Consider the following 26,871-nt stretch of genomic DNA (forward strand, 5'->3'; position numbering starts at 1 on the left):
CTGATGAGCTAATCATTTGAATCAGGTGTGTTAGTTGAAGAGACACAATGAAAACAGGCTGGATTGTGGCTCTTGAGGACCGAACTTGGCCACCCCTGTGCTAGACGGTGCTTTTGGTATAGAGCAGTGCTTCTTCATTATTTTTTCCAGGCCCCCCCACCCCCGGATACCTAAAAAAAAAAAAAAAAAAAAAAAAAAAAAACAACATGCCGATAACATACAACTTGTCTTTGTATTGTTTGTTTGCGAGTAAAAAAGAATCACAATGTTTTTTCTGTTTTACATTTTACACATTCCACCTGCATTGGAATTGGGTTTTGGAAGAGACGAAAAAGGTGAATCTTTGTCAATATTATGTAACTAAAATATGTCCATAGAATGAAAAGGTTAGTACACATCAATATGCTTTTATGTGTACAATGAATTTCCCACTATAAACTACTGCCACCACAAAGCTTTTTCAACTGCTTAAAATATTGTATTTTGGATCTTGAACTTCTGAGGAACTCTCTATAATCATCAACTAATTAAGTTTACTTGACCGGCGACACACCACCTCTGGAATTTGCATTTAATTTGCATAAAACAACTTTAATGGCATTTGCAGGGACAGTAAATATCAGAGCAACATTGTATCAGAACATTGTAACTGCAAGCTCTTGAGCCCTAGGGAACAGTACATCAACAGTGAACACGATAACACTAAATACAAATTTCACATCAAAATAAGAGACATCGATCAAACTTTAGTTCTTGTTAAAGGCAAATGCTGAAAGCTTAGAAGAGGGATCCATCTCTTTCTTCTTCTTAGCATTGTTTTCCTCTGCCTGAGCGATTTCATTTTCTCCGCCGGCTTCAGCTCGTTTTCTCTTCTTCGGGTCTGTCGCGTCACCAGCCGGGCCTTTTGCTCGCTCAGTCCACGCCTGAATGAAAGAGGGCATACACGCGTTAATTGTAAGAGCTCAAAAAGGGGGGAAGTGCGCATCTGGTTGGACGCGGGCTCCATGACAATGAGAGAACACAAACGGCAACACTTAGGCATGCAGTTGGAAATTGCATCCTGCCATGGATAATCACAATTGACAGGTTGTATCTTTTTGGGCCTTCGTCTTCCTCTAGCTCACCCTGCTCCTCCTTTCGCTTTGAGGAAAGACAAAAGGAAGCACTTTCCTGAAAGTAATACAGTCCAGGATGAATCATCAGACCCGATGATAGGAGCAACACAACACACACAATTCACTTGCAGATGTGTCCATGCATATTCAAAGCAGCAGACGGCACTTGAAGCAGCCGTGCCTCGTTTTTGTATTTGAAAGATTGACTATTCGAAATGATAATTGGGACTGAGCGTTTACCACAGTTCACGTTTTCCTCCAATAAAAAGTGGCGATTGAGATGTTTGCACACGACCACCACTGTATGAAATGTATGTTTCTATAGCCCCTTTCACACCGCAGGAACTCTTCTGCTGTACCTTGTTAGCTTGAGTTCCCCTTTCCGTTCACACCAAAATACATTCCAGGTCTGGAGGGTTCCCCTAAGCATCTACCAGGAATCTTCTAAGCGCTTAGTTGCGACTAGGGTCTTCGGCTACCTATTCGGAGCGCCACGAGGGGGGCGTGTTGTGCTCACTAACGCTGATTGGTTGGTTGAATTTGCGGGTGTGTTTTTTTTTAGGTATCAGCAGACGCCATTACGCTTCGTCTTCACTGCGGTCAGTTTAATATTTTGAAATAATGGAAGGAGAGAATATTGATAGGTGCCTCTGGAACTCACTCTTCTGAGTATCTATGGGGAACAGGACATTCAACACCAATGTGCTCCAACTACGCGAAAAGGTGAGTTGTTGACGGAACGCCCACCATGAGCGAGTGCGTTTGTCATGCGGCGCTATAAAAAATATCTAAAAAATACACAAACAGAACACAGAGTGAAGCAAATTTACATCCCTTTTAAACCCCTTTTACTACTGTCTCGTACCCCCGCCCGAAGAACATTTGGTTCAGAATGCTTCAGAAGTTCTCAATACGGTTGATTGTCAGGGGAAGATAGGGACCACAGACAATTTGGTTGGGTTGACTTATAACTGCATAACTCAAAACAAACCAGTTTTGTCCCACGTGTTTGAATAACATTAATTTGAATGCAAAATAAGAACTATCATGTCATTTACAAAACTTAAAATGATTATATATATTGTATACTTCTAATTCAATATAGTATGCGACCATTTTAGAGCGTTCGAACAATGCAGTTTCGTCAAGCACTGCCCAATTGCCTAATTGTAGTCAAAAATGAGGGTGCATGGCATTGACACATTATGAAAAGGAAAAGACGGCTTGACTTATCTCCTTCAGCCCTTAAACGTTCGTGTGCTTGAACAAGTCGACATGGATGTCGGCAGTTGGACGGAGAAATGAATCTCACAACAGTCGTGACTTGGTTAAAGAACGTCCCATGTAAGATGATCAGCAAATCACCTCCAAAGATTTCCATTTCAAACAAATGGAGATGACTACCCGTGGAAGATTAACAAGGATGTTTGCGTAAATGACAAGCAGAAAGGAGAGGACTTCCATGAGTTAAATGGAAGGCGCTAATTGGTGTGTCAGATAGTGATGATGACAAGGACTCTGACAAATTAAATCTTCAGCTGTGTCAAAAAAAAATAAGGCACTGAAACTTCAAATCATTGTATTGTTGCAACAATAGTTTCAACATTTGCGCGCAAGTGTACATCGCCTCGCAACTTGTCTCGTTTGCCCCCCATAACCATAACAGTATTTTTTAAAATTCAAAATATAATAACTGTAATGCTTTTTCAATCGGTCATTAATCAGTGATTTTTCAATTTATATTTATTTTTGTGATATTTTTATAATTGTCACAACAATTTTGGTCATTAAACAGATGAAAAGGTGACATTTTCTGTATCTTTTCCCATCCTTTGATGATTAGTAAAGTCTCTCAAAGCCCACTGTCATGACCAGTGACTGAAAGCTTGGAAATGTTTTGAGACGCAACACAGGATGAAAGAATCATACAAATAAATGGAAAAGAAATTCCCAGGTAAAACTCACATATGAGATACTAAATCAGGCGAGGGCCCATCAATGAGTGTAAATAGAATATGCTAATGTGCCTTTCAGCACTTAACAACAAAAAATGTATGGCAGCTATGACAACACAAAATAAAATAGTAGAGCACACGGTGTATAAATATGAGCTAAAAATCACCCTAAAAAGAGAAAAATCAGCTGGCTGTCTCTCAGTGTAATCATGAGATCAATGATTTGTGCCCTCACTGCCAACGCGCAAGCAACAGGGTTCCCAGGCAACAAGCATGCCCCCCAACCAACACATCCTCCCACTTATGTATGGAGCATCATCCAGCTGCCGGCTTAGAGGCTTGATGGATGCAAGGTCACAACCAGGTTACTGCTCTTAACATTGCACCTCTAAACATTTACAAAATGCCAGCTTTTGCAGGGCAAGTACATGTGATCTGGCGAGTACATGTTTGAGATTTGAATATTACCGTATTTCTCCGTGTACAAGTTGATTTTGCTTATAAGTTGACCCGCCCCTTTTCACTTCAATTTGGGGGAATTTTACAAACCCCTGACTTTAGATGTTACATACATCATGGCAGTCCAAATAAAACACATCGCGTGTATTTTTAAAATGACCAAATTACGGTACTCTTAGATGCTTTTTTCATCGTATACCGGATAACATACTGTTGCGGTAATGGCAAGCGCGAGGCAATGTGCACGTAGACGTAAATGCTGAAACTCATGTTGCAACAATAAAATCAGTCGAAGTTTCACTGCTTCATTTTTTTTGACACAACTGAATATGAATTTGTCGAAAAGCCCTAAAAGTCAACAATCACTATCTGACACCAAATAGCTCCTCCCATTCAACTTCAAGACATCCTCTCCTATTTCCTCGTCAATTGTTCAATCTTGCTCGTTACTCTTCCACGAGGAGTCATCTTCGGACCCGTGCAATCGTTTGAAATGCAGGTCTTTGGAGATGATTGGCTGATAATCTTACGTGAGATGCTCTTTATCTAAATGACGACTGTTGTGAGATCTGAGCGTGGAAAGTTGGCCTTTGTGGTTTCTCCCTCCACCTGCCAACATCCATGCCAGCTTATAGGTCACAAACGAAGCAGTCTTTTCCTTTCAAATTACGCCGAAAAAAATTATCCATGTTGCCTTGTTGTTTACAACAAAGAGGCAATTTGCTTGACAAAAGTGCATTTAGGGGGTATTTATAATAATTTGGAGCCTTGTTAATGGCATATTACTAACTTCACATTTGAATGTATGTTATTCAAACACATACTGTATGTTGAAAAAAAAAGGTCTGTTTTGAGTTATGCGGGTTAAGAGTCGACCCCCCCTAATATGGGGGTTGAAAATGAGGGAGAAAAAAAAACACGACTTCTACTCGGGAGAAACACGATGATTTACTTTTTTTTTTTACTTGAAGGAAAGGAAACAATGTGCTGAAATTGTTTCAATGTCATCAATCTAACACACATTGAGGCATCTACATGCAAAAACACATGAATTACAGTATAAATCTACCATTCATAAAACTACAATTTCATGGCCTAAAAAAATATGTGAATGAATTGAATGCTGCCAGCAATAGAGAAAAAAGGATTGCTTCAGCAACATCGGATGGGTTATCCCGCCACCCTTAAAGGCTGTCAAGATTCCATGATAATCAAATGGTGTAAAAATGTAGTCCACGAAATGGGAATATGTAGAACAGCATTCATACCAGTCGCTCCTCTGCTGTAAGATTCCTGAAGAGTCCCATGGCCTCCTTGATGATGTCCGTTTCATCCAGTTCTGGGTGGTCTGCTATGATATTCTTCCTGTTCTCCTCCAACCACAACTGGAAGCCTGTTTTTGGTCTGATGGTCAACAAAAGCCTCATGTGAGGACAAGATTTTTAGCCGATTGCACACACGAGACAACACCTTCCCACAATACCGAATTGGCATATTCTCACCTGTATTAACTGTGCTAAGTATTTTTTAAATTACTGTCATTCTTCAAGGAAAACAAACGCAGGTTTGGATATTCATATCCTATACCTCCTGGTTTCAGCATTGTCGGGCGGTGAAGGAGCAATAGGGATTTCTGCTGGCTTCTGTTGATCATCTTTGGCCTCCGTGACCTCCAGAGTCTTCTTAATGGCTGCCTTTGCACCGGTCATCTGCAGGAGAGTGGACTGACCCTGGAAGGGGTGGGGAAAAAAATTGAAGGTTAACAGATTTACAAATTAGTGCAATAAATGAATTACAGTCAGAGTTAAAGCGTTTTTTCTTTATTAATTTCTTTATTAATTATGTTAATCTAATTTTTTATTTTAGACTATCTGTATGCTGATTCGATTTGTTCTTTATGCATTGGGCTTCTTGTGCTTGAGGTGTTGAGGATTGGAAAGCAAAGGTCAATCACACTCTCAAGTGGACACTCAAAGGCTGTCATTGTTTGTCATAACCTGGTAGGCTACTGTTGTGGGTGGGCAAGTTCAAGAACAGGAGGAAGACATGAAAATAGAGGAGAAAGTTAGTTTTTGGGCCAATGTATGACAAATTTAACTAACCACATAAATGCAAAGCAGACAGCTGTGACAGCCATAAGCTAATATATCGCAACAAAGGTGACAATTTAGCAAGCTATAGCAATAATGATCTTTCCCAAATTAAAGTCAAGAATCTGAGCCACGTTTATGTTATTGCCCAACTATTTGGCAAGTGACAAAAGTAAACCATCCACCATTCCTCTTGACCGTTGAAACTAAAGCCTGCAGCCAGCCCTCGGGACTAGTCTTAAATACAGCAGGAAATAAATGGGTACAATTGCATCTATTTATTTCTTTTAAAATAACAGAGTCCACTTTTTTTTTATTTTTATATATCAATCTTTAGAGCTGAAAAACAAAACGACATCTAAATAGAAAAACATTCAAATGAAGTGAATTAGATGAATTAATTCCAGATTTTAATCTATCAATTTTTAAATCACTTGACAGCACAAAACATTACAATCAAGATATTGTTGTATGGAAAAGAGCCAGATCGGGCCGTGCAACATGCACATTTAAAAACTTCACTCGCCAGAATCCTTAGATGACGATGCTGGCCACTGGACTAGCAGTCCAGACTTTTGGCTCAGCGGTTTGTGCACTGGATTTTCAACCGGTGAAAAAATGGAGCTGTGTGCCTGAAGCTCAAGATCATTACCATTGTTTGTGCTATGCAGCATGGATATTTTTCATGCACATGTACTGTATATGTGCTGTATAAGTGGTTCTTAGAGAACCTGCACCAGCAGTTTGGTATTGCTGTACTCCATCTACTCCTATAAGGAGGCTGGCTATAAGTCAAAAAGAATAGCACCTTTGTCTTGGATCGAGGGGGGAGTGGTTTGAGGACCGGGCTTTTGTTTGACTTCGCTGCGGCAGCAGTTAGTGGAGCAGACTTCCTGCTGGACGTCATGTTGTCCAGGATGTTTGTCGCCCGAGGCTGACCAGACACAGGAGACGACTTCCCCGAACCAAGAACCTGCATGGTCCCATCCAAGACTCTTTAGGTTGACTAAGAACCATTTTTTTTCATTTAAAAATACAACAGAACTCACCTTGAAAGGGTTTGAGCGTCCGGTTTTGCTAACTGCAAAAACAATCAGACAAAGATTTGTAAGATTTTTTTGCACAATAGCCCTTTATGACAGCAGGGAGCGTTGTTAGGTTCCTTCAAACTTTTTGTTGTTAAAGGCTGGATCTTTAATCAATCGAGCACAGGAACAGGCCGATAACCATATTGGTAATTGCACTGTGCAGCTCTCATTGTGTATCATACGTAAACCCTCCTCTGCTGCAGCAGCCAATCACATTGTCCACTTCCTGGTTTGTCGCTTTCAGTGCCACTGTGAGTTTGCTACTGCCGTTAACTACCGCCAGTAACGTGACTAACATATGCTACTTTACTTTTTTATATGCTACTATATGCTACTTACTGTTTTATATGATAGCGCTCGAGGTAGGACGCGAGCAGTCTACCAAGTGTGGGTCAAGAAGATGAACCAATCCACCCCCCAACCAAACAAATGAAGGCGGCTACCTGACAAATATTCAGCTTTCTATTAAGAGCAGGTCAAGTTGTGAGTCAGCAACAAGTTAGTACTGTGTGAGCAAGGGAAAAAAAAAAGCGAGTGGCAGCAAATGACTGAGCAAGACTTCTAGCCTTTTTGTTTTAGCTTGTGCGGGGAAAAAGACTTCCCTCAATATTTACTGTACTGACCAAATCCACATTGAACTATTAATTGATACACATAGTAGCTGAATGATTGATTTGCAATAAACTAGTAAATTTCAAGTGATCATTTTTTAAAATATTGTTGTATACATTTACTGGTTTGCAAAACCTGTTTTGCACAACGAGGGTTTGTTTTGATTGTATTTAAATTTAGCATGGTAAATAAATGTAATAAATGCTGTATTATATATTTTAAGAATAACTTTTTATATTGTGGAGAAATGGCTATTTGGCAAAAAAGATTTTAAAATGATATATTTTAGAGCTGTAATTTCAATATAATATTTTTGCTCAAAGTTAACATACTATCAGATTGTGATATCGTCTCATGCCTAATGGCCACATGGGTTAAAACAAACAAATCATTTTTTAAAAACATTTAAAATGGCATTTTCATGTGGTCCTAATTGCCCCCCCCCCCCCACCCCCTTTAGCTCTGATTAAAAATGGTGATCCCCTTCATTATTGAAATTGCAGATTCTTCTCATAGACTGTTCACCATATTCCCATTTAAACCCTATTGTATATGCATGAAAAACCTTAAGGGCTTGTACCATGATTTTTTAAATGTTCCAGTTAAAGATGTGCATATAAATGACGAAATCGTACTTTGGTACATTGGCCGTACCACATGTTGACCTTTTACAATTTGTTTGCTCATTTATAAATGTACGTAGATAATTTCAAATGTAAACATACAGGCAGTTGATGGATGAAATGTATGACTTACTACAGAGTGGGGCTATTTGCTTTAAAGGTGATCCCGGGACTTTGGCATATAGGTTTAGACCTGCGGGATCAGACATAAGCAATGAATTAACTGGCAGTCCTAAAGAGAAGATGTGTAAACAGTGTTTTGTGTAGACTGACGCTTTGGGGCTTCACTTCCACCCTCAGACTCGATTTCCTTTTGCTCCTCGAGCTCTTGGTCTGAATGGTCCTCAAGTGATTGTCTGCGCTGGTGTTGTTCTTTGACTCCAGTCTGGTCAAATCTGTCCACACATGATTTGGAATGGTCAGTGAGGTTTAGCGTGGATCTCAATCTAAATATACTGGTAGGGCAGTGACCATAAAACTATATTCTCTCACGAGAAAGGTCGCTTCACTTCATATTTTGGCATTACCCCAATGAAGTCCGCCTGATGTCGGAGTACTCGAGCTCATCCTGCTCCTGTTCTTCCTCCTGAATCTGACTGGCTTTTTCCAGCGCAATCTCACTTAGGCGTTGCGCGAGTGCCATGCGTCGGGACCTCGAGGCATACCGAATGGCCAGCGTCACCACGTTTTGAGTCATTAGTTCCGCCAACTCAACGCAGCGAAACTCTCTCTCCAGCTTACATGACAACTAGAGGAATCAGAATTCAAGGGAATAGTCAGGCAAGCAAAACACAAAGTAAGGCTCAATCAAAGATTTGATACTGACTGCAAACATCTTCATCAGGAGTTCCTGCTGTTCCTTCTCTGACTGATTTTGTCCAACCTCATCTATTTCATAGCCGCTTGAGGACAGGAAGCTGAAGTGGTTGTGGAAGAGCATAGAACGCCAGAACTGTTCCTGCATGATCACCGATTATGTAAGACGAATGGGTATATCAGAATCCGCATTTTACTGTGTTTGAACTTCTTGTTTATCAGAAATTCCATTGCAAATATAGATAATCGATAACAAAAAGACACAGAACTAAAGGGTTTGATCTAGGACAGCTGGGTTTCATGACAAAAAAAACCCAAAACATTAAATCTGGCAAAAGATACCCTTCTGCAAGGGTGAGTTATCAATCCGCCTCGATTCAGATTTACAGAAGATATACACACAGTTTAACGGTTTTGCAAGACATCATGCTGACACATTTACCTCCATCTGTCCTTTCTCAGTGGTGGTCTGACATAGAGGCAACTTGAAAGGCAGAATGGCCACAGCAGGCCTGGGTAGGGTGGGGGGATATCTTGAGCCTTTGCAAGGAATGCACCTTAAAAATAGATCGGATTTTGAATATTTAAGAAACATGTAGACAATTATTTTTTTTTTAACTCCCTGTTTTCAGTGTGCTGTGGTAACTACGGAATGTAAATTAATAAACACCTGATCAGACGCTGCAGTTAAATGCTAAATCATCATTAGCCAGTGAATGGACTAACCTGAGTTGCTGAGGATTCTCATGCACCCCAACTACCCAGTAGTGGTCTGATTTGCTTTTGCAAGTCTCTCTCGTGTTACAAACTGGTGTCCAAGTGAAGCCCAGGGAGCGGTTCAGCATTCGTACCACCCCCTCAGAATCTACGTAACATGGGGTACCTGAAAACACACAATCAGGCTAACATCTTTAATATCCTGAAATGGAAAACTGCATACTTTGGCTGATTAGTTATTAGGATTAGGGATTTTTCAGTCTGGGCATTGGGATTTGTTTTGGTATGAATATGATACATTTTGTTAACACTGGTCATAATCTTTCAACAGGAGGTGGGGATCTATAAAAAGTGAAACCAAAAAAAAAAAAAATAGTACCCTCAGCTGTAAATCCAAGCCAGCATAGGTAGGATTTCTGAGAGATTGGGAGAGGTTCGCCTTTGATGATTTGTCTCCGTTTTCGACCAAATTGCAGTAGCAGCACACCTAGCAACTGCTCCCCATCGAAACCTGTCCCTGATGATTTGAAATAAGAAAAAAGAATCATACATGCATTTATCAACGCTTCACCAGCCTATGCAATAAATCCTATTAATGCAAGAGTAGATGGAAAAAAGTTATCATATATCATATAGTACATTAGGGCAAAATGATGTACACAAATACCTTAAATCTCACATTATGGTAACAATGGGGTGAATGTAACACCAGAAGCAGAAATGATGTATTCAATTAAAGGGAACATATCTGTAAAGATTTATTTAAGTGTTTTTTGCGGGTGTTTGTGTACCTCTGTGGTAAACTATGAGCAACTGTTCTCCATGTCCCGCCATGCAAACGACAGCTCCTGGCAGACTGAAGATTTCCTTCTGAACTCCTCCGATGGAAAAAAGCCTGACCATGAGTGTGTTCGTGGCAACTGCCGCCCAGCCTTGACCAAGACACACTGCCTTTGCGTCTTCACCCTTAGGCAAGTCAACCATCCACTCCTTGTTGGTGTCCCATGACGAGAAGTGGAGACAGTGTAATTTACTAAGAAAACAAAGAGGAGAAGGTTTAAATTGTTAGTAAAGAATGTGGACATTTATTTACACAGCTACCCAAAGAATGAGGCTTAGAAAGAGAGGTGTCTTGTGAAGGGGAAGCCAGGTCTTTACTGCACTAACTGCTGGCTCCCTAACCCAGATAAGGAAAGAACGAATAAATGGATGCATCCTTTAATGTGTGTGGCGCAGAGTTCATTTTATATCAACCAATTTGAACACAGTTTGGCTAATTCAATGCCCCTCTGTGGTCAATGGTGATTCAAGAAGCAACGGCAGAACGGCAAAGCATTCATTCCAAATTCAATTCAATTTCAATTCAATTTCTGTTACCTTCCAAGTGTGATAGCGAAGCGTGGGTGGACAGAGTCACGCGACAAAAGTTCCTTTGTGCACTTGCCTTCAATACACACGAGTTACACACACAACTGAACGTTCTTTTAGTGACACTTGACGTTGTTCTTGGCCTCCAGCTTGGGCACAGAAAGTGTTGCCAAGATGCCAACTTGCCAAAATGCTCCCATACATGGGACCGCCTTTAATTCCCGATCACAAAAAGCCTGATACCAGTATTGGCCACAGATACTTACTTTTTGGCTTTTCCTGTTTTGTACTTTTGATCCTATTCAACTGTAAAATGTAAACATCTTATTTTCTTCTTTTTTTGGTAGATTAAAAAAAAAACATAATAATTTGCCACTATTGTTTTGGAAAAATGCTATAATTAATGAATACATAGGTTCTGAGAAAATTGGGCTTGATGAGTTCAAAACGTCTAGTGACACCAGACACAAGAGCATACCTCGCGAGTTCATCGGTGCTGGGGCAAGCCAGAAGCACGGCCTCTTGGGAAATATCAGTCATTGTGTGGCCCAGTGAGTTAGTGAGGTGCATGGAATGGTGTACAGCTGAGTCGTGAAACTCCACGTCGATGGCATTGTCTTGTTCATCGTTGTAGCCTCGCACTATCCCGACGGAGTTCCACATCTGAGGGAGAGTTAGTGTTGAAAAACTTACTTGAACAAAGTTGCAGCTGGATTGTATTCCACACACTGTTATTAATAGAGTCTTTAAAAAAATGCATCAGCATTCGCTAATAACTACCATGAAACGGTGAGTGAGATGGATAGGGGTGGAGCCTGGTTGAAAAGCTTTTTGGGGAGGCGTTGGTTGCGGCCCTTCATAAACAGGCCTCAACGCCACAGGCGTAGGAGCAGCAGTCATCACGGCACTGTCGGCATCATCATCGTCTCCAAATTTTGCTCGACCAAGCTTTAACGAATCTGGGTTCATGGAGAGAATTCATTAGACTACAATAGAAATGTAATTGTGTTAAATTATGGCAAGTCGTGTCTGCATATGGTAACCTTGGAATTTTATGAGACTTCTGTAAACCCAGATGACAAGAAATTTTCCATCAAAATCTCACTTTTGATGGTCTCTCGACCTTTCAATTCCGATTTTTGGGTCCCTTGATTCAATTCAGAATCGATTTTTGATTCGATCCAATTCATTTAAAAATGATTTCTGCTTCAATCTCTACAGTGTTCCCTCGCCATTTTGTGCTTTCCTTTTTCTAGCTTCAGTGCGTCATGCCACCCCCCCCCCCCCTCCAAAAAAAAAGCCTGTCACTTTACAGCAGCGCCTACCCGATGCACAGCAATAACACTCCCATGCTCAATTCCAACATGGAGCTTGAAGCAGTCCAATGGCCTCTTAATACTGGGTATTTCTTCAGCCGCAAATGAACCCGCTTTTGCTTAAAACCAAACCACTACTACATCGATGGAGTCACGACGACAGACTGAGGCCGGCCATTTAAAAGTGCATAACGAGGAATTGGTGGGGCTGGAGCTCGGGGTTGTGGCGAGAGTTAGCGGTGCTCACCACACTCTGATGCACTGTGTTTTTTAAAGAAACACACAGTTTGGCCTCTGTAATATGGTTAGGAGATCACTGGGCATTGTTAGGCAAACACACCTTTTACAGTTGATTTACTGTATATAAGTATAAGTCCATGGGGGGCCACAAATGCTATTTGCTGAATTCACCTATTGCAGGGGTTTTTCAGTCCCCATCAACAGCATTAAAAAAAAAAAAAAATCTAAACCCTATGGCACGAAGAAGTACTACATCAAATGGATGCGCATAAAGTACATAATAATTGGAATCGCTGTAGGAGGCAGTGGATCTGCCTAAGTAATAGGCCAACGCCACGACAGCCCATCACAGGGTTGGTGTGTAGAGGGCCGTTATTTTCAATGAGGACGCAGTCGGTTGAATTTCCGCCTTTGTTTGTGTTTATCTGTCCTGCACCACAAGTTTGACTTTCCAGAACGGGCTGCATGGTGATGTCATGAAAAGGTAGTGGATCAATTCCTTTTTATCCATAATACTGATTTTGGAAAATTTTACATTGATTCAGAATCATTGTAAATGAAAATTCTGACAATAACATTTAATTATCACTAACATCGCAAATGTGCACTGCATCCAAACAATAATCGGAATTATTGATACATACATACAACTGAAGAACAAGTTGACCTCTATAAATCATTTCACATGAAACACTCACCAAGAGAATTTTCATCATCCAGTATGGCTCCTCTGTTCTTCACCCGCCCCGTGGCAGGTATGACGTAATCATCGTCATCCTCGTCAGCATCATTGACCTCACTGATTCCTTTCTTAGCAGGGGAATTAGCATCACTCCGTCCTTCATCCAGGACATGGTCGTCATCATCATCGTCAAATAAATCTTCATAGCCTTTGTCTCTGTTTTCTGCTGTCACCTGATGACAAAACAAGCAAACGTATTGAAGCACAAAAGAATAGCAAAAGCTTTAAAACTATATGTCGTGTTTACAGTAAATTCTTGATATTCATGGGGCACGTGGGCCAAAGCCTTGTAATAAGAGAAAGCCCAAGACTAACAGACACCTCCCCTAAAAAAAAGTTGAAGAAGGTAAAGGAATGCTTTGTCACCATCTTGTGGCATCTATCTATCACATTCCTCAAGGTTTAGACGGGGTAACAACTATCCACGTGACTATACGTAAATGTCTTCTCTTTTATGCTGCGACAACTAGTGTTGCAACATTTGTCTTTTAACTATCATAGAAAGTGGACTTGGCCAACCAGTTAAACTGTATATGAAACGCCGGTCCCCATTTATACTGTAAATTGCGCCTATAATTCATGTAAAAATGCCAAAATGGATAAGCAACTCTAAACCTTTTAGACAGTGGACCGTGGGGCGTAAAGAAGCGTTTTGGACTTCCCTGACCACCATCGGGGGCAGGTGTAAAAATTGCAAAGCAGTCCCCCAAAAAACACATCTAAAAAAAATGTCTTCTTCCCCCACAGGCACAAATGTTGCACATTCGCAAGTAACTTGGTCATTTTTTTTTTTAGGATTTTCTTCCACACTCACGATCGCGACCTTTCCATAAAACAGCTTATGGTTCTTTATGGGTCTTTTTTTTTTCCTTTTAAGAAATTTGGGGGGTTTGTTGGATATTTTTCCATCGTTGGGCTGGGCTGATGCGTTAGTTCAGTGCAAATCAAAGTGAGACTAAAATTTTACATTAAAATGTATGTTCTTCATAAGTATAATTCATAACACTCATGATTAATAAATAGAAAATAAATCATTAATTGATTAGTTTAAGGATCTGAAATGGTTTAATATTTATGTTTTTTTGAGCTACTGTTTATTTACCCTTACGGATAAATTCGGTACAAAATTATGATAGTTCTAAACGCACATTTAATTTCATTAATATTCAAAAAAGAAAAACATACACACACACACACACACACAAACACACACACATCATGGAATTAGGGATACATACGTTATTATAAATCTAAGTTTTGTTAAATATTTACATCATTGGCACGTTGACTGCATATGAATATGTCCATATCCAGAATGATACCAGTCTGTCCATAATTTTAAATATTTAAAGATGGGAGTGGGGGGGATCATTAGCTAAACATACCTGTGCTGTCGACAATATTTGCAAGTGCTTCTTTGCTGTTGGCAATTTGATTTTGAATGTACTGCTTGTCACTTGGAATCTTGCATAGCAAAATCTGCAGCATTTCTTGAGATGGTATCAAAGATGCTCCAGTGTCGCCATAAGATTCTCAAAATATTTTTTACTGGTTGATAACATTTTGTCTGTCTATCAGTCAGCTATATTGCATGTTTAGTCATTTTTTATTTTATTTTTTTCCAAAGTTCCACTATCACCACAAAGTACAGATCATGGTGTAACATCCGCATCGTGGATAGGCTTGGCCAAGCAGTCATTTCAATAAACTAAATCTGATTCTGTACAATAATGTTCACATTTCCAGAGCGTAAAATCCACAAGAGTAAACTTTTTTTTTCCAATATTTCGTGACGGTTTTACTCCCACCCCATAACTGGGTCATCAAACAACATGATAATCGCCCACGCGATTCCTTTCCAGTTCCTAGACAGCAGAAGAGCAGGGTAACTATGTATAGTTTCATTTGTTAACTGTCAGTGTCATTTTCAACATTTAAAATATTTGTGTGCGCTTTTTGTTAAAATGAATGGATAGATGACACTCGCGGCCAGCCCTCCTCTACAGTACGTATACACACAAACACACACGCACGCATGCATGCACACACAGTTATTTTGTCAACAATAGCACATTTTCATTGTTTTTGTTCATGCCAGTAAACCAAAAAATATTAGTGTCAAAGTCACTGTTGTGCAACTTAGTGTCACTCAAATTACATATTTTCAAACAGAGATTACTTAAGAACAGAATAAGGTAGAATATTACTTTCTTTTTCTAGGAAATGAATGGAATGCAATCTTTCGTATGGTACAACATAAGCGTACATAGACATAGCACACAATATTTCCTTTTCGGCTAACTCTTGGCACTGAAAGAGTTCAAATTAAATTCCCATTGTCTTATGCATGGGAGACCTTGTGACAAATATTGGAAATCAATGTTGCTCAACAGTTTCTAGAGCCCATTTAAGCAAAAGTGTAATAATATACAGGAAGGAGCAGAACATTGACAGAAATTTGACTGCACTAAGCGTATGCGGATGACTGTTTAGACACGGCAGAGCAATACCTTGGGAGCGGTGCTTTTAGACACGGATGCGTTGAAACCCTCCAGCATTCCCAGGCAGCCCTCAGTGTCCGTGTAAGCAATCTGACTTCCAGACGGGTGCCAGGCCAAACCGCACACCGTGAAGCCCTTCTCATGCTTCTGCCTGCGGAGAAGACAAGGCGCAAAAATCAACAAAGATTTCTGCCTTGAACGTAAAATACTGGTCAACACATATTTAAGTGCCCAAATTTTATTGATTTTATTTAAATGCATTATGATATTGCTGAATCAAACATTACATAGTTTTTTTTCTAAATTGGCTCCGGTGTTTTAGGTGTTCAATAGTTTTGTTTCAAAAAGTGTTACAAATATTGACATTGTGCTACATTGTGCTTATGTCTTCGTGCTACAAATTTGATGTGGCTGTTTCTGTTTTTCAAGCTTGCCCATTCAGTATTCTTTCATCATGCGATATCGTGAGACGGCAACCGTTATCGCTGAGACCCATTCACATGCAAATCAGGTTTCATGTGAAAATCAAGCAAAATCCGGGAAACTAGCCAGAAAACAATAAATTAGTCAAGAAAAAAAACAGGTGGCGTGACAGCACAAACTTTTAGTAAAGTTCAAATTCCATGTCATAAACTATCACTAAGCACATTAAACACAAATAACAAAACGCCCATTTAAAAATGTTTGTTTATTCAGGGAGTAACAGTTTTTTAATATCCCATCCATTCAAGTAAAAAGATTGGCATGTATAAAAATTTAATCTTCAGACTTTGCAGCCCAAAATTACCCTTAAACCATAAAAATATTTGGCACTCATTTTCTTTTTTGTTGGCCAGCTTAATTAATAAATTTATAATCATAATTTTGACATCTGGAACTAATGTTTGGCCACTTCATGGATATTTGCTGTCGAAGGATGGTCCGTGAGTAAAAAATATTTGACATTCATTGAGCAATACAGAAAAATGGAATCAATAAATAAATAATGTATTTCAATAAATAAAAAACGTGTAGAAAGTTGGATTTGCCTTACCTCTTTCATTCCCGTTTGAACAATGTGTCCCACAGCTTTTCAAAATGACGGTGGGTATAGGAACAGTAGCAATAAGATGAAATAGCATCCTAGCGGTTCATTACACACCTATCTACACATTCTATTGGCATTTAGCAACTTTTCCAAACACAACAAGCCAGTGTCAACATGCTAGGTTGCGTTGTACAATTTCCCTCAATTAACCATCTAGTACTGAGGAAATATATTGATAATATGTGCTATATATCATATATAGCACATATTATCAATAACAGTAGCAGTACACACATATGATATGTGTGTTACTGTACATTACACTGATTACTATGTATTGTAGGCGTTTGGTGATCATTTATTTTCTTATTAATATTGTTATTATTATAAAATACTGATGGCAGAAAAAAAAATCCCAGGGCTTGTAACCTAATCTATGGAAGTGGGGATTTTTTTTTAATGCATTTCCAAGTATCCTAGACTTAGAAACAAGTATATACTGTATGCCATAAGTTTTTTTTTTCAAAAATAGAAAATTAAAAAAAAAAGGTAGTCAAAACTGTTATAATAAAGTAAATAATAAACAAACAAAACACGTGTATAAGGTTGGATTTGTCTTCAGAAAACAAAAAGGGGTGCATGGGGTAATCGATGAAATATTATCGACATGATGACGAACTTTAAAAAGATTCCATATGTTGCGCTGGACATCTTTGCAGAAGTTATACGCGTAGCAGTCACCAAGTGATTAGCTAACATTCTTTATCATTAGCATCTCTTTGAGAAAAGTACCTGACAGCCTTTTGCCATTACTTCCACTGTGAGCTTTTGCTCTCCACGCCTATTTTTTTTTTGCGCATGTTCAGATCTCAATACACACTTCCGTGGACGTAGGCATGCACGCTCACTTCCAAACAAAAATTATTTAACATGGCTTTGCAAAAAAACATTTTAACAATATCTTCAACACCATGTTTTCAGTTTTTGCCCAAAAAGATAACTAAATCAAAAATGTATTACATACCTCTCGACACACAGTTTGCTTTTAATGTCCCACACTGTTATGAACCCTCCAATGGTGGCAGCTGCCAGGAAGTGTCCACACGGAGACCATGCTGTTACATTGATAGGCTGAAAGCCAAAACAGACGGTATTGTCAATAGGAATTTTTTCATGAAAAAGTAATTAACAAAAAAGTGCATCAGATATTTGTTGCAGTTCTTTTTAAAATGACACGAGTGTTGATATGTATTTGATGATAATAAATGAAAACTAATGTATATACAGTAAAACCTCTACAACAAAACATGAACCAAAAAATCCGCCAGTGTGAAAAAAAATCCATGCATTGAAGCCTTTCCCTCTTTCTAACTTACTCATAAAAGGAAAAAATCCCCCTGTTGCATGACACAAAATTTGTTGATTTTTTTTTTTGTGTTGCACTGAAATTTACTACAGCAAAAAAAAAAAAAAAAACCTGTAGGAAAAGTCAAACTCGGTTTATACTTGATGCGCCGTCACGCGTTTTGCAGCACTTTACACAGGAGGTCCTCGACTTAAGACGTGGATCCGTTCTTAAGCCGCAATGTAATCCGAATTTTAGTGTAAGTCGGACCACCATACAAATAATAACTACACAATAGTTCTCTATATGTACAGTACTGTAAAGTATTGTACTATTGTTCTGCACCTTTTTGCCCTCATTTCGTCGGATAAACTTTGTTCTTGCACCGCATTTTATTTTGTGGAGCACTGTTTTTTTTGTTTTGTTTTTTTGAAGGGCCATATAACCGGAAACAGCCCGGTGGCCATTTTCGCGCCGGCACACGCGAGCGAATCATTCTGTTACAAGCGTGCTGACCAACAAGTTGTGTTCATGGCCGGCAAGAATGGCAGGGTTGATTTCAACCGTCACTTTTATTACATCAACAAAACCCAAAAACGGATCATAGGTCTCTCTTGCATGCAACAACTTGTTCATTGGCGTTTCACCATTTTTAGCCACCTCACGCTTTGGAGCCATAACGAAGGGCAAAAAGATAAAAAAAAAAAAAAAAAAAGATCAAACACGTGAGAGAGAAAAGAGTTACACAACCTGAGCGATGCCGTCTTCCTCGCCCACGACCCCCACAAAGCGTATTCATCCGCTGCGCCCTACAAACTAGTTCGTAATTGTTTACTGCATGCGATCGTAACCTCGTAAGTCGAAAGCGTTGTAACGTGAGGGCCCCCTGTATTCGGAGTGGCTTTTCCACACAGTCAGACAATATTATCCAATCGTCGAGGTGGCAGTAAATGGAGTCTGCAGCATACAAACAACACCACTATATAACACAGGTAGAGAATCCTTGTAGATTCAAACCATCTCAATTCTTCCAAGCGTTTTTAAACAGACTCCTCATCTCTCCCCAACGTGGTGATCACCAGGTGTTGTTTACGGTATTTAGGTCACTGTATTCCTTTTCAGACGAATCATAAAGATGTTTGTGCCGGCAAACTTCCCTAAGTAATAGTTGGTGAAGCAAAGTGAAAGACATTATGCAAGACATTGATGTAAGTATGAAAATGAATGCTTATTGTAGATTTGGCAATTTCTTTCTTTCGTTTTTTAAATGTTTGATGGTTTTGTTTTTAACTTCAGTCAGATTGTAGATTGCAAAACACGGTTTTTACATTTACGTCCGAGAAAAGATTTGCTATCGTGAAAAGTTCCCTGCTCTGACAAATTTCTGTCTGCAAATATGGTTTCGTTGTAGAGGAGTTCTACTGTAATATATTTTCAAGGACCAAAATACAAATTGATAACAAATTTCATTCACCATTTGCTAGGTTTCAGCGAGCCTTTTACATTTGGTATTTTTTTGGACAGTATCTTTCAACAGGAAAGCGCTTACTGTATATAACAAAGACGAATTGAAGCTATTTGCTACCTCCTCCTTAGTAATGGTTACCAAGATAATTTTAAACAAAAACATGAAGGTGAACTATGTTTTTTGGTGCCATATACATGTATAATATGATGTAGTATTCTCCAAATCTTTATAATGTTAATTTTACCATCAATAATAAAAAGTAGTGCGATACCACCACAAATGACAACTATAGGTGTGTTATTACAAAAAATCCTCAAAGACATCTGTATACAATGCAAAACAAAAATAAAAACTCACTTGAGTCAGAAGATCATCAGACAGGGTGCTCACATGATTCCAGGATCCTCTCTCATACAGGTGAACTTTGGCCTCCACAGGAACAGCCAAAACCTGATGACAGATTGGGTGCATATCTTGATTACATAAACAATAACAAGAGGACAGAGTGAACAGTTTGCTTTCTATACCTCTCCTGTGCAAGGTTGCCAGGCCAGGCGACACAAAGATTTTGCATTGCTGCTATCATTGGTCTTCTGCAGCAGAGGCCAGCTGATCACCTGAGCCTGAATTGATGCACAAAATCCAATCAGACAGAGCGGGCACTGTCCGAAACAACATTATGCGGACAAGCGTTTGGCTTTAATGTACCTGCTCCTCAATATTCCACACAACGACTGAGCCATCACAGCTCGCAGAGGCCTGTTGAAAGAAGCATTTGGTAGAAAATATTGAAACATACAAACTGGGGCTGTCTCGTCAAGGCTTAAGCATTTGGATAATAATTTGGACAAGATATTTTTGATACTAAGCAGCGGCTGAGATATAAGAGACTTGCCGCTATCTGATTTTTTTCATGCATTGTGATTATAATTTGGTTATGCAGCCGAAGCATCTGCAGTAGGGCAGGGCGATAATATCGATATACTGTCTTGCGATACGAAGTGACGCAGTACGTACATTGCAATAAGAGATTCCTTTTCCAATATATCACGTATCGGTTTTGAAACGCCTTATTTTCGTCATATTTTGTTTTTAATGAATCTGCTCCGGAGTGGCATTTGTATCATGATTTTTGTCATATTGTGACAATCCTGTTTTACATATAAATCATTCCAAGCACTTCAAAAACATGATATTAAATATTACAATAGTGTTGCTGACTGGAGAGCGAGCGATTGGTCGAGCGAAAGAGAGAGAGCGTGGAGGGGGGCGCATGCTTGGCAGGAGAGGATGTTGTGCAACAATGCTGACAGAGACCGGTAGAGCAGATTGCTGTGTTGTTTTCAAATGTCATAATAGTGATGGCTAATGTTGACCCTGCCTCCCCGCTGCCCATTCTTCAATTATTTTTAATTATTTATTTTTGAGATGAGCTCTGACATTTTAATTAAGTTAACCATTTATTTTTGTGAACAAATTTCTGCTGTAATCCCTAAAAGGATGCCTTATCTTTATTATTTGTCTGTGGACACATATTTATTCATAATTATTTCTTTCTGAAAACATTTCTGACACTTTGTGTTGATTTTTTTTTTTTGGTGGACAAATATTTATTAATAATTGGGGTAATCATTTATTTTTGTGAACAGATCTGTACTGTAATCCAAAAGAGGGCGCTTTATTTTTAATATTTTTCTGTGGACAAATATATATATTTATAATTATTTCTTTTTGAGAATAGGTCTGACACTTTATATTATCTTTTATTCCTTTTTGATAAGAGATACCTTCTATGATCCAAGATAGGACACTTTGTGTTGATTTTTTTTTTTTGGGGACCAATACAAATGAAGTTTGAACGATTCTAAAGTTTAATAAAGCAGACACTGATGGCATGTTTTAAGTCTTTTTTTTTTTAACCAAAAGACCTTTTTGCAATGGTTAGGGGGTACTTGGCTAAAAACATATTTCACAGAGGGTACAGAAATGCAAAAAAGGTTGACAACCACTGTCATACAGGAGTGATGTCCGACAGTACTTATGCTCTAGGTTCTTAGAGACAAATCATCAGAACGTCAAGCTTTCAAGTCAAGCTGTCTTCCTAATGTCTTTCAGAGTCGAATGTTTCAGGCCTGGTTTTTGAAGCTCGCTGTTGTTATGTCCGATTTTTGTGTATGAAGAACTTCTACTCTTCCTCTTCCTTGTCCTGTCTGCTTCAGGAATTCTGCTTCTCACATCACACTGTATTGTGCCCCGTGATTTTTTTTTTTTTTGGGTGCGCGCCACTCGATGTAGCGCTTTGAGTCAATGCACGTCACATCATATACACAATTGAAATACATTCAGTAGCATAAATGTACCTACTAGAAATTCCTCTTTTGGGTCAAAGCTGACACTGAGCACAGGGGCTTCATGGCCCCGAAGGGTTTTCTGTTGGCTGCTGTCTGACACTTCCACCACTTTAACCAAGAAGTCACTGAGGCAAAAAGAGAAATGACAAATCGGTATGTGCACACGAGTACTTGCTGGCAATCTGGTCAACACAAGGGCTGTATCTGCTGCAACCAATTTTGATTTACTTCAGTCTAACAGATGCCTATCTCTCAGAATAGCCTCAGATGACTGTTGTTTTTTTTTTTTTTAAATCAATACAGCAACAAAAAAATACCAGAGCGAAAATGCCAGCATCAATGTAGCCACATGCTCGGTGCAAATCAATTGTGATAGCAGGCAGACTTCCCCAATCACAGCTAATCATAAACCGATCTATGTGCTGCTCAGTCCGCATCCCGGAAATGTGATTCAAGCACGTCAATGTGTGAGGGTCATTCTGCACCAAAAGAATATTTGTCAACATAACAACATCATTGTCCAGTGAGTCATAATACATTCAGAACTGAATTCAACTAATGTGGCATGCAAGAATTGCTCACAAGCTGCCTAACTTGAAGCCTAAGCATAGCAGACGTGCATGATTTGACAAAGTCAAAGCGACATTTGCTCATCTTTCAGCTCTGCTTCTTCTAAATATCTCTAGGGGTAAAACAGACAAGGGAATATAGACAAGAAGCTGGGAATTCACACATTTTATGAAACACACAATCATACTTTATTAAAGCAATAATGTGACTGTTGTATTTCTCGGGGGGGGGGGGGGGGGGGGGGGCTTAAATACCCACATAACTCTAAATCAGACCAATTTTTTTATGTGTGTTTGAATAACATTAATATTAATGCAAAGTAACTAATATCAGAACAGAAATACACATCTCTTAATTACAATTTTCTACAGAATAACAAGTTTTATACATTACTCACATACTGAAGTAAAACCGTTTTTTTAAACCTTTCTTTGAAGACAGTGTATGATTCTCATTTTTTCAGATTTATTCCACAATGAAGAGATTGTGAAGAAATATGATTACAAAACGCAATATCAAACCACGTAAGGATTTGTGTTGTCAAGTTACGGTGCTGAAGTCAGCCATCACACAAGACAGATACAGGGATAGAGGAGGCTGATAAAAATAGCTTTGTTTTGAGCAGCTCTCTTCATGACGTTGGTTGTTGTGAGAATGACGTTTGAGATTGCTCTGATACCCTATTTGAATGTCCAGAGCCCATGAACTCTTAAAGCATCAGCAAAATCTGATATGAATCACATTTCACATGTAAATGCATGTGTGAACGGGTGAATCTAAGCCTTGGAGAAGCTTCCAGCTAGACACACATGAACAATACACCTAAAATTTAGTAACCCTAAAATGCTCTGAGAATGTGTAAAAAAAACAATCATGTAAGGCGGCGTGTTTTTGTACCTGGAGCCAGCAGCAACTTTGGAGCCACTGGTGTTGAACGTGACATGCGTGGCGTTGGTAGTGAACCGGGTAAGGATGCCATCAGGATCACCATCAGGAAATGTGTGAATCTGCACTGTGTTATTAGAGCTTGCTGTCACGAGCTTGCCATTCTGAATACAGAACATGTCAGGTAAGCACAACAATCGGTTCATGAAAATCAACCGCAATTCATGTTTGCAACAACATATTCAAAAATATCATTTCGAAAATGATCAACCTTGAGCGCCAAGGAATAAGCTTTTTCGCCAACAGTGATGGACCGTGGGTCATCATCGTCCAAATTCTCAAATATGCGAACATCTCCATCATATCCACAGGTAACTATGAACCTGAGGAGAATCAACAGTGAAGCTTTTATGCAGCGGAGCAGGGAACTCAAGTTAAAGTGGTGAACATGAAAAATGCTCTTTTAAACTGGCCTGAAAAGGGTCCTATTGAGCTTTTTCAGTTTGGGTTGATTATAAGGTTATTGCACATGACAAACCCTAACGAGCTATCTTTTTAATAATATAAATATGCTTCTAGAAAGTCTTAAAGTAACTGAACTACATTGTAGCTTACTAACTGAAAAACTAACTGAAACTATACTGAAAATATTTGTTTTCATCTTTCCCAATTAATATCATACATGATCTTTCAGGCTTCATTTCAAATGTATTAATTTTGGTATTGGGTTAATGTGTGGAGAGATTTTTGTCCAAAATCAATGAGGACAAACAGCCCTTTGAGTATTGTACTTTACTAAAATAAAAACTTTAAATGAGTAATTATAATAAAAATATGACAACCCTTGTCATCTCCCATCTAGCTTCCTGAAACTGGGCAATGAAAAAAATACATCCTAGGCTGCACCGACACAAAATTAAATTCATAGCTCTGAAGCTTTTAGTTACATGTAGGTGTGCCAACCTGGTCCGAGTTCTGACCTCCCCTGGCTACCTTGTAGCTCTGCCACATTAATATGGACTCGGTAAATGGACTTTCACTTTAATAGCGCTTTTCTACCTTAGGTACTCAAAGCGCTTTACACTAACTAGTCATTTACCTACTGATGACGCAGCATCAAGAGCAACTGGGGGTTCAGTGACGAATATTCTACCACGGAGCCATGTCGCCCATCGTTATTCTGTTTATTATTAATAGTAAACAGACTAATGGATAGGCTGGTCTCATGGTTTAAGATGGAGAAAAAAATGTCACTGAATCCCAGAAGATGTCGGCCCATCAGGCATCAGCCCTTTAATGCCAAAGAGTGTTGCCCTGTTCTGTTAGGTTTAAGAACGTTCTTAAATTTTCCAGCGACTAAGACAAAAACTAAATGTGTGTGTGTGTGTGTGGGGGGGGGGGGGGGGGGGGGGGGGTATAAATGAGTGTAATTTTTTTCAGCATGTTGTAAATGGGGTCGTTAAAATCGGTTTGACAACAGCGAAACATAAAAAGTGCCATATGAAATAGTTATCCTGTGTCAGTGCCGCAGGTTAAATAACACAAAACAGGTATGTTGAATACTGATAACATTTCCATGTATTCCATGTTACCTCCACACAGTCAATAAATATGACATAGAATATCCAATATTTAAGTTAACATACTTCCCACTTTCATCGAAGCAGACTTCGGTGTGTCCCTCCGAATGGCCGTAGCGCATCGGCTTCCTCTCACACGGCATTTAGACTAACAAACGAGGGAAAAGAATAAACCAGTCAGCGGGTTGTTTTATTATGTAAGTCAGAACTTTAATCGCATTCCATAAAATTTAGTGAGGATCACTCAATGCTGTTGCACTGCTTCAGACGTAAGCTAGCAAAGGAAGCCATCTAACACAAAAGCCAACCAACCACTTCGAACTCAAAACACGCAAAAGCTAGATAATGGAATTTAGCCGATTAATGTTTTATAGCAACTTACAACAGTGTCGGGAGACTATTCAATGTTCACTTTCTTGTCCTGAAAATCCCGCGCTCCGTTGAAAATAGGAAATAGACGTCATCGGTCCCGCCAACTTCGTGATGACGTATGTTTTGACACGCCTACTTTCTTCTTCTTCTTCTTTTTTTTTTTTTTTGCACTCCTTGGAAACGGAAGTTCCAAAACAAATCACAAGGTATTAAACGCATACGTTAACACAGAAACACGCTCTAGCGTTCAACGTAATATTTTTTGATGGGATGCCTTAAATGATCCATTTGTGATTTTTTTTTTTTACTTTTCGCGCCTTGAGTCAAAATCATTGAATCTTGCTTAAAATGGGTCATTTCAAAATTGAGTAAAATGAAATGTTCCACCCAACAAATCTTAAAAGATAATTGACAGAATTTAGAAATTTTAAAATTCGTGTGTAAAACAAAATAACAGATTATTTGAAATGGAAACTTTGGTTCAGAGTGTCCAAGGCCCTCTGTCCATAGTCAGCTGGGATAACCACTAGCAAGCCAGCGACCAAAGATAAGCAGCTACTGAAAATGGATAAAAGAAATTTAGATTTCTCTTTTTTTTAACATTTGTTTTATTGCTGTTTCTTGAATTACTGGAACATTTTAATATACATAAGAATCTTTTGTAATAATAATAATAATAATAATAATAATAATAATAATAATAATAATAATAATAAACAATCATGTGTCCCACAACATGCACGCAAGCCTGTTAACCATGATGTTTTTAGCATGGTAGAAACAAACTGTGAAATACTCGACACGCAGGATTGGGCTTCACAGACAGTTTTGCCCCAAAAAATGTGGAGAGCAAAGGTATAGCTTCTCCTCTGGTATTTTATTTTTTTTATTTTTACATAACATATATAGTTATCCTTGATTGAATATCTTACTCTACCTTTTGCAACTTTTACACATACACGAGTTTTTTTTCACTTATTAATTTAAGCAAGGGCGGTACAGGTGGCAGACTTGTTAGCACATTCCTCTCACGGTTCAATCCGAATATCAATTCCAGCTGGCTACGGCATTCCTGTGTGGAGTTTGCATGTTCTCCCCGAGCCCGCGTGGGCTCTCTCGAAGCACTCTGGCTTCCTCCCACACTCCAAAAAACGTGCATGGCAGGTGTATTCAGCACTCTATTTTGTCCTTAGATGTGATTGGGTGTGTGAATGGTTGTTCATCTCTGTGTGACCTGCAGTTGGCTGGCAAGCAGTTCAAGGTGTACCCCGCCTACTGACCATAGAAAGCTGGGATAGGCCCCAGCAAGCCAGCGACCCTACTGAGGATAGCTGCTATTGAAAATGGATGGTTGGAAAACTTAAGTAAGGTAGTCCTCTCACTACATAACAGCAATCTAGACAGCTAGCTTCTTCTCCTGATGAAAGCTAACATTCGTCCAGATTTTCAACCCTAGAAGCTTGTTGCTGTTATAAAAGTGCCAATTACTCCAAGTATTAAAACTAGGGCCAGGTCACACGCTGCAATACAGTAAATATAGGCAGATGCTCAATGCACTTGAAACTAGGGAATGTCACATTGGCTTGAGCAGGCCCTGATTAAATCATACGATAAAAATTGTACCAGTGATG

At 39.1% G+C, this 26,871-nt stretch overlaps 1 protein-coding gene across 1 annotated transcript; it reads right to left on the minus strand.

Moving 5' to 3' along the window:
- Window positions 1-579: 579 nt before the first annotated feature.
- Window positions 580-25,341, minus strand: wdhd1 (WD repeat and HMG-box DNA binding protein 1). Its single transcript, XM_088413242.1, has 26 exons — window positions 25,251-25,341; window positions 24,935-25,016; window positions 23,560-23,671; window positions 23,301-23,452; window positions 21,847-21,958; window positions 20,191-20,241; window positions 20,010-20,105; window positions 19,840-19,932; window positions 17,694-17,800; window positions 15,652-15,793; window positions 13,098-13,314; window positions 11,624-11,802; window positions 11,322-11,506; window positions 10,267-10,508; window positions 9,855-9,992; window positions 9,485-9,641; window positions 9,201-9,315; window positions 8,769-8,900; window positions 8,470-8,690; window positions 8,216-8,337; window positions 8,076-8,135; window positions 6,669-6,700; window positions 6,428-6,592; window positions 5,117-5,259; window positions 4,798-4,933; window positions 580-923 (listed from the first exon to the last, which is right to left on the minus strand). Exons 2-26 carry the CDS (start codon window positions 25,009-25,011, stop codon window positions 747-749), a joined length of 3,363 nt encoding a protein of 1,120 aa, XP_088269368.1. The 5' UTR covers window positions 25,012-25,016; window positions 25,251-25,341; the 3' UTR covers window positions 580-746.
- Window positions 25,342-26,871: the final 1,530 nt, after the last annotated feature.

Source organism: Hippichthys cyanospilos, chromosome 4 (assembly GCF_059441005.1).
Source record: "Hippichthys cyanospilos isolate Australia breed blue-spotted pipefish chromosome 4, RoL_Hcya_1.0, whole genome shotgun sequence".
NCBI lineage: Eukaryota > Metazoa > Chordata > Actinopteri > Syngnathiformes > Syngnathidae > Hippichthys > Hippichthys cyanospilos.

What these genes read in the sequence shown, in the direction of transcription:
- wdhd1 (XM_088413242.1), bottom strand. Translation starts at nt 25,011, where the DNA reads ATGCCGTGTGAGAGGAAGCCGATGCGCTACGGCCATTCGGAGGGACAC. An exon ending in GGCAACCTTGCACAGGAGAG is followed by an intron (nt 19,933 to 20,009) that starts GTATAGAAAGCA and finishes ATCTGTCATCAG; the next exon opens with GTTTTGGCTGTTCCTGTGGA. An exon ending in AGCACCGATGAACTCGCGAG is followed by an intron (nt 10,509 to 11,321) that starts GTATGCTCTTGT and finishes TTGTTTTCTTAG; the next exon opens with TAAATTACACTGTCTCCACT.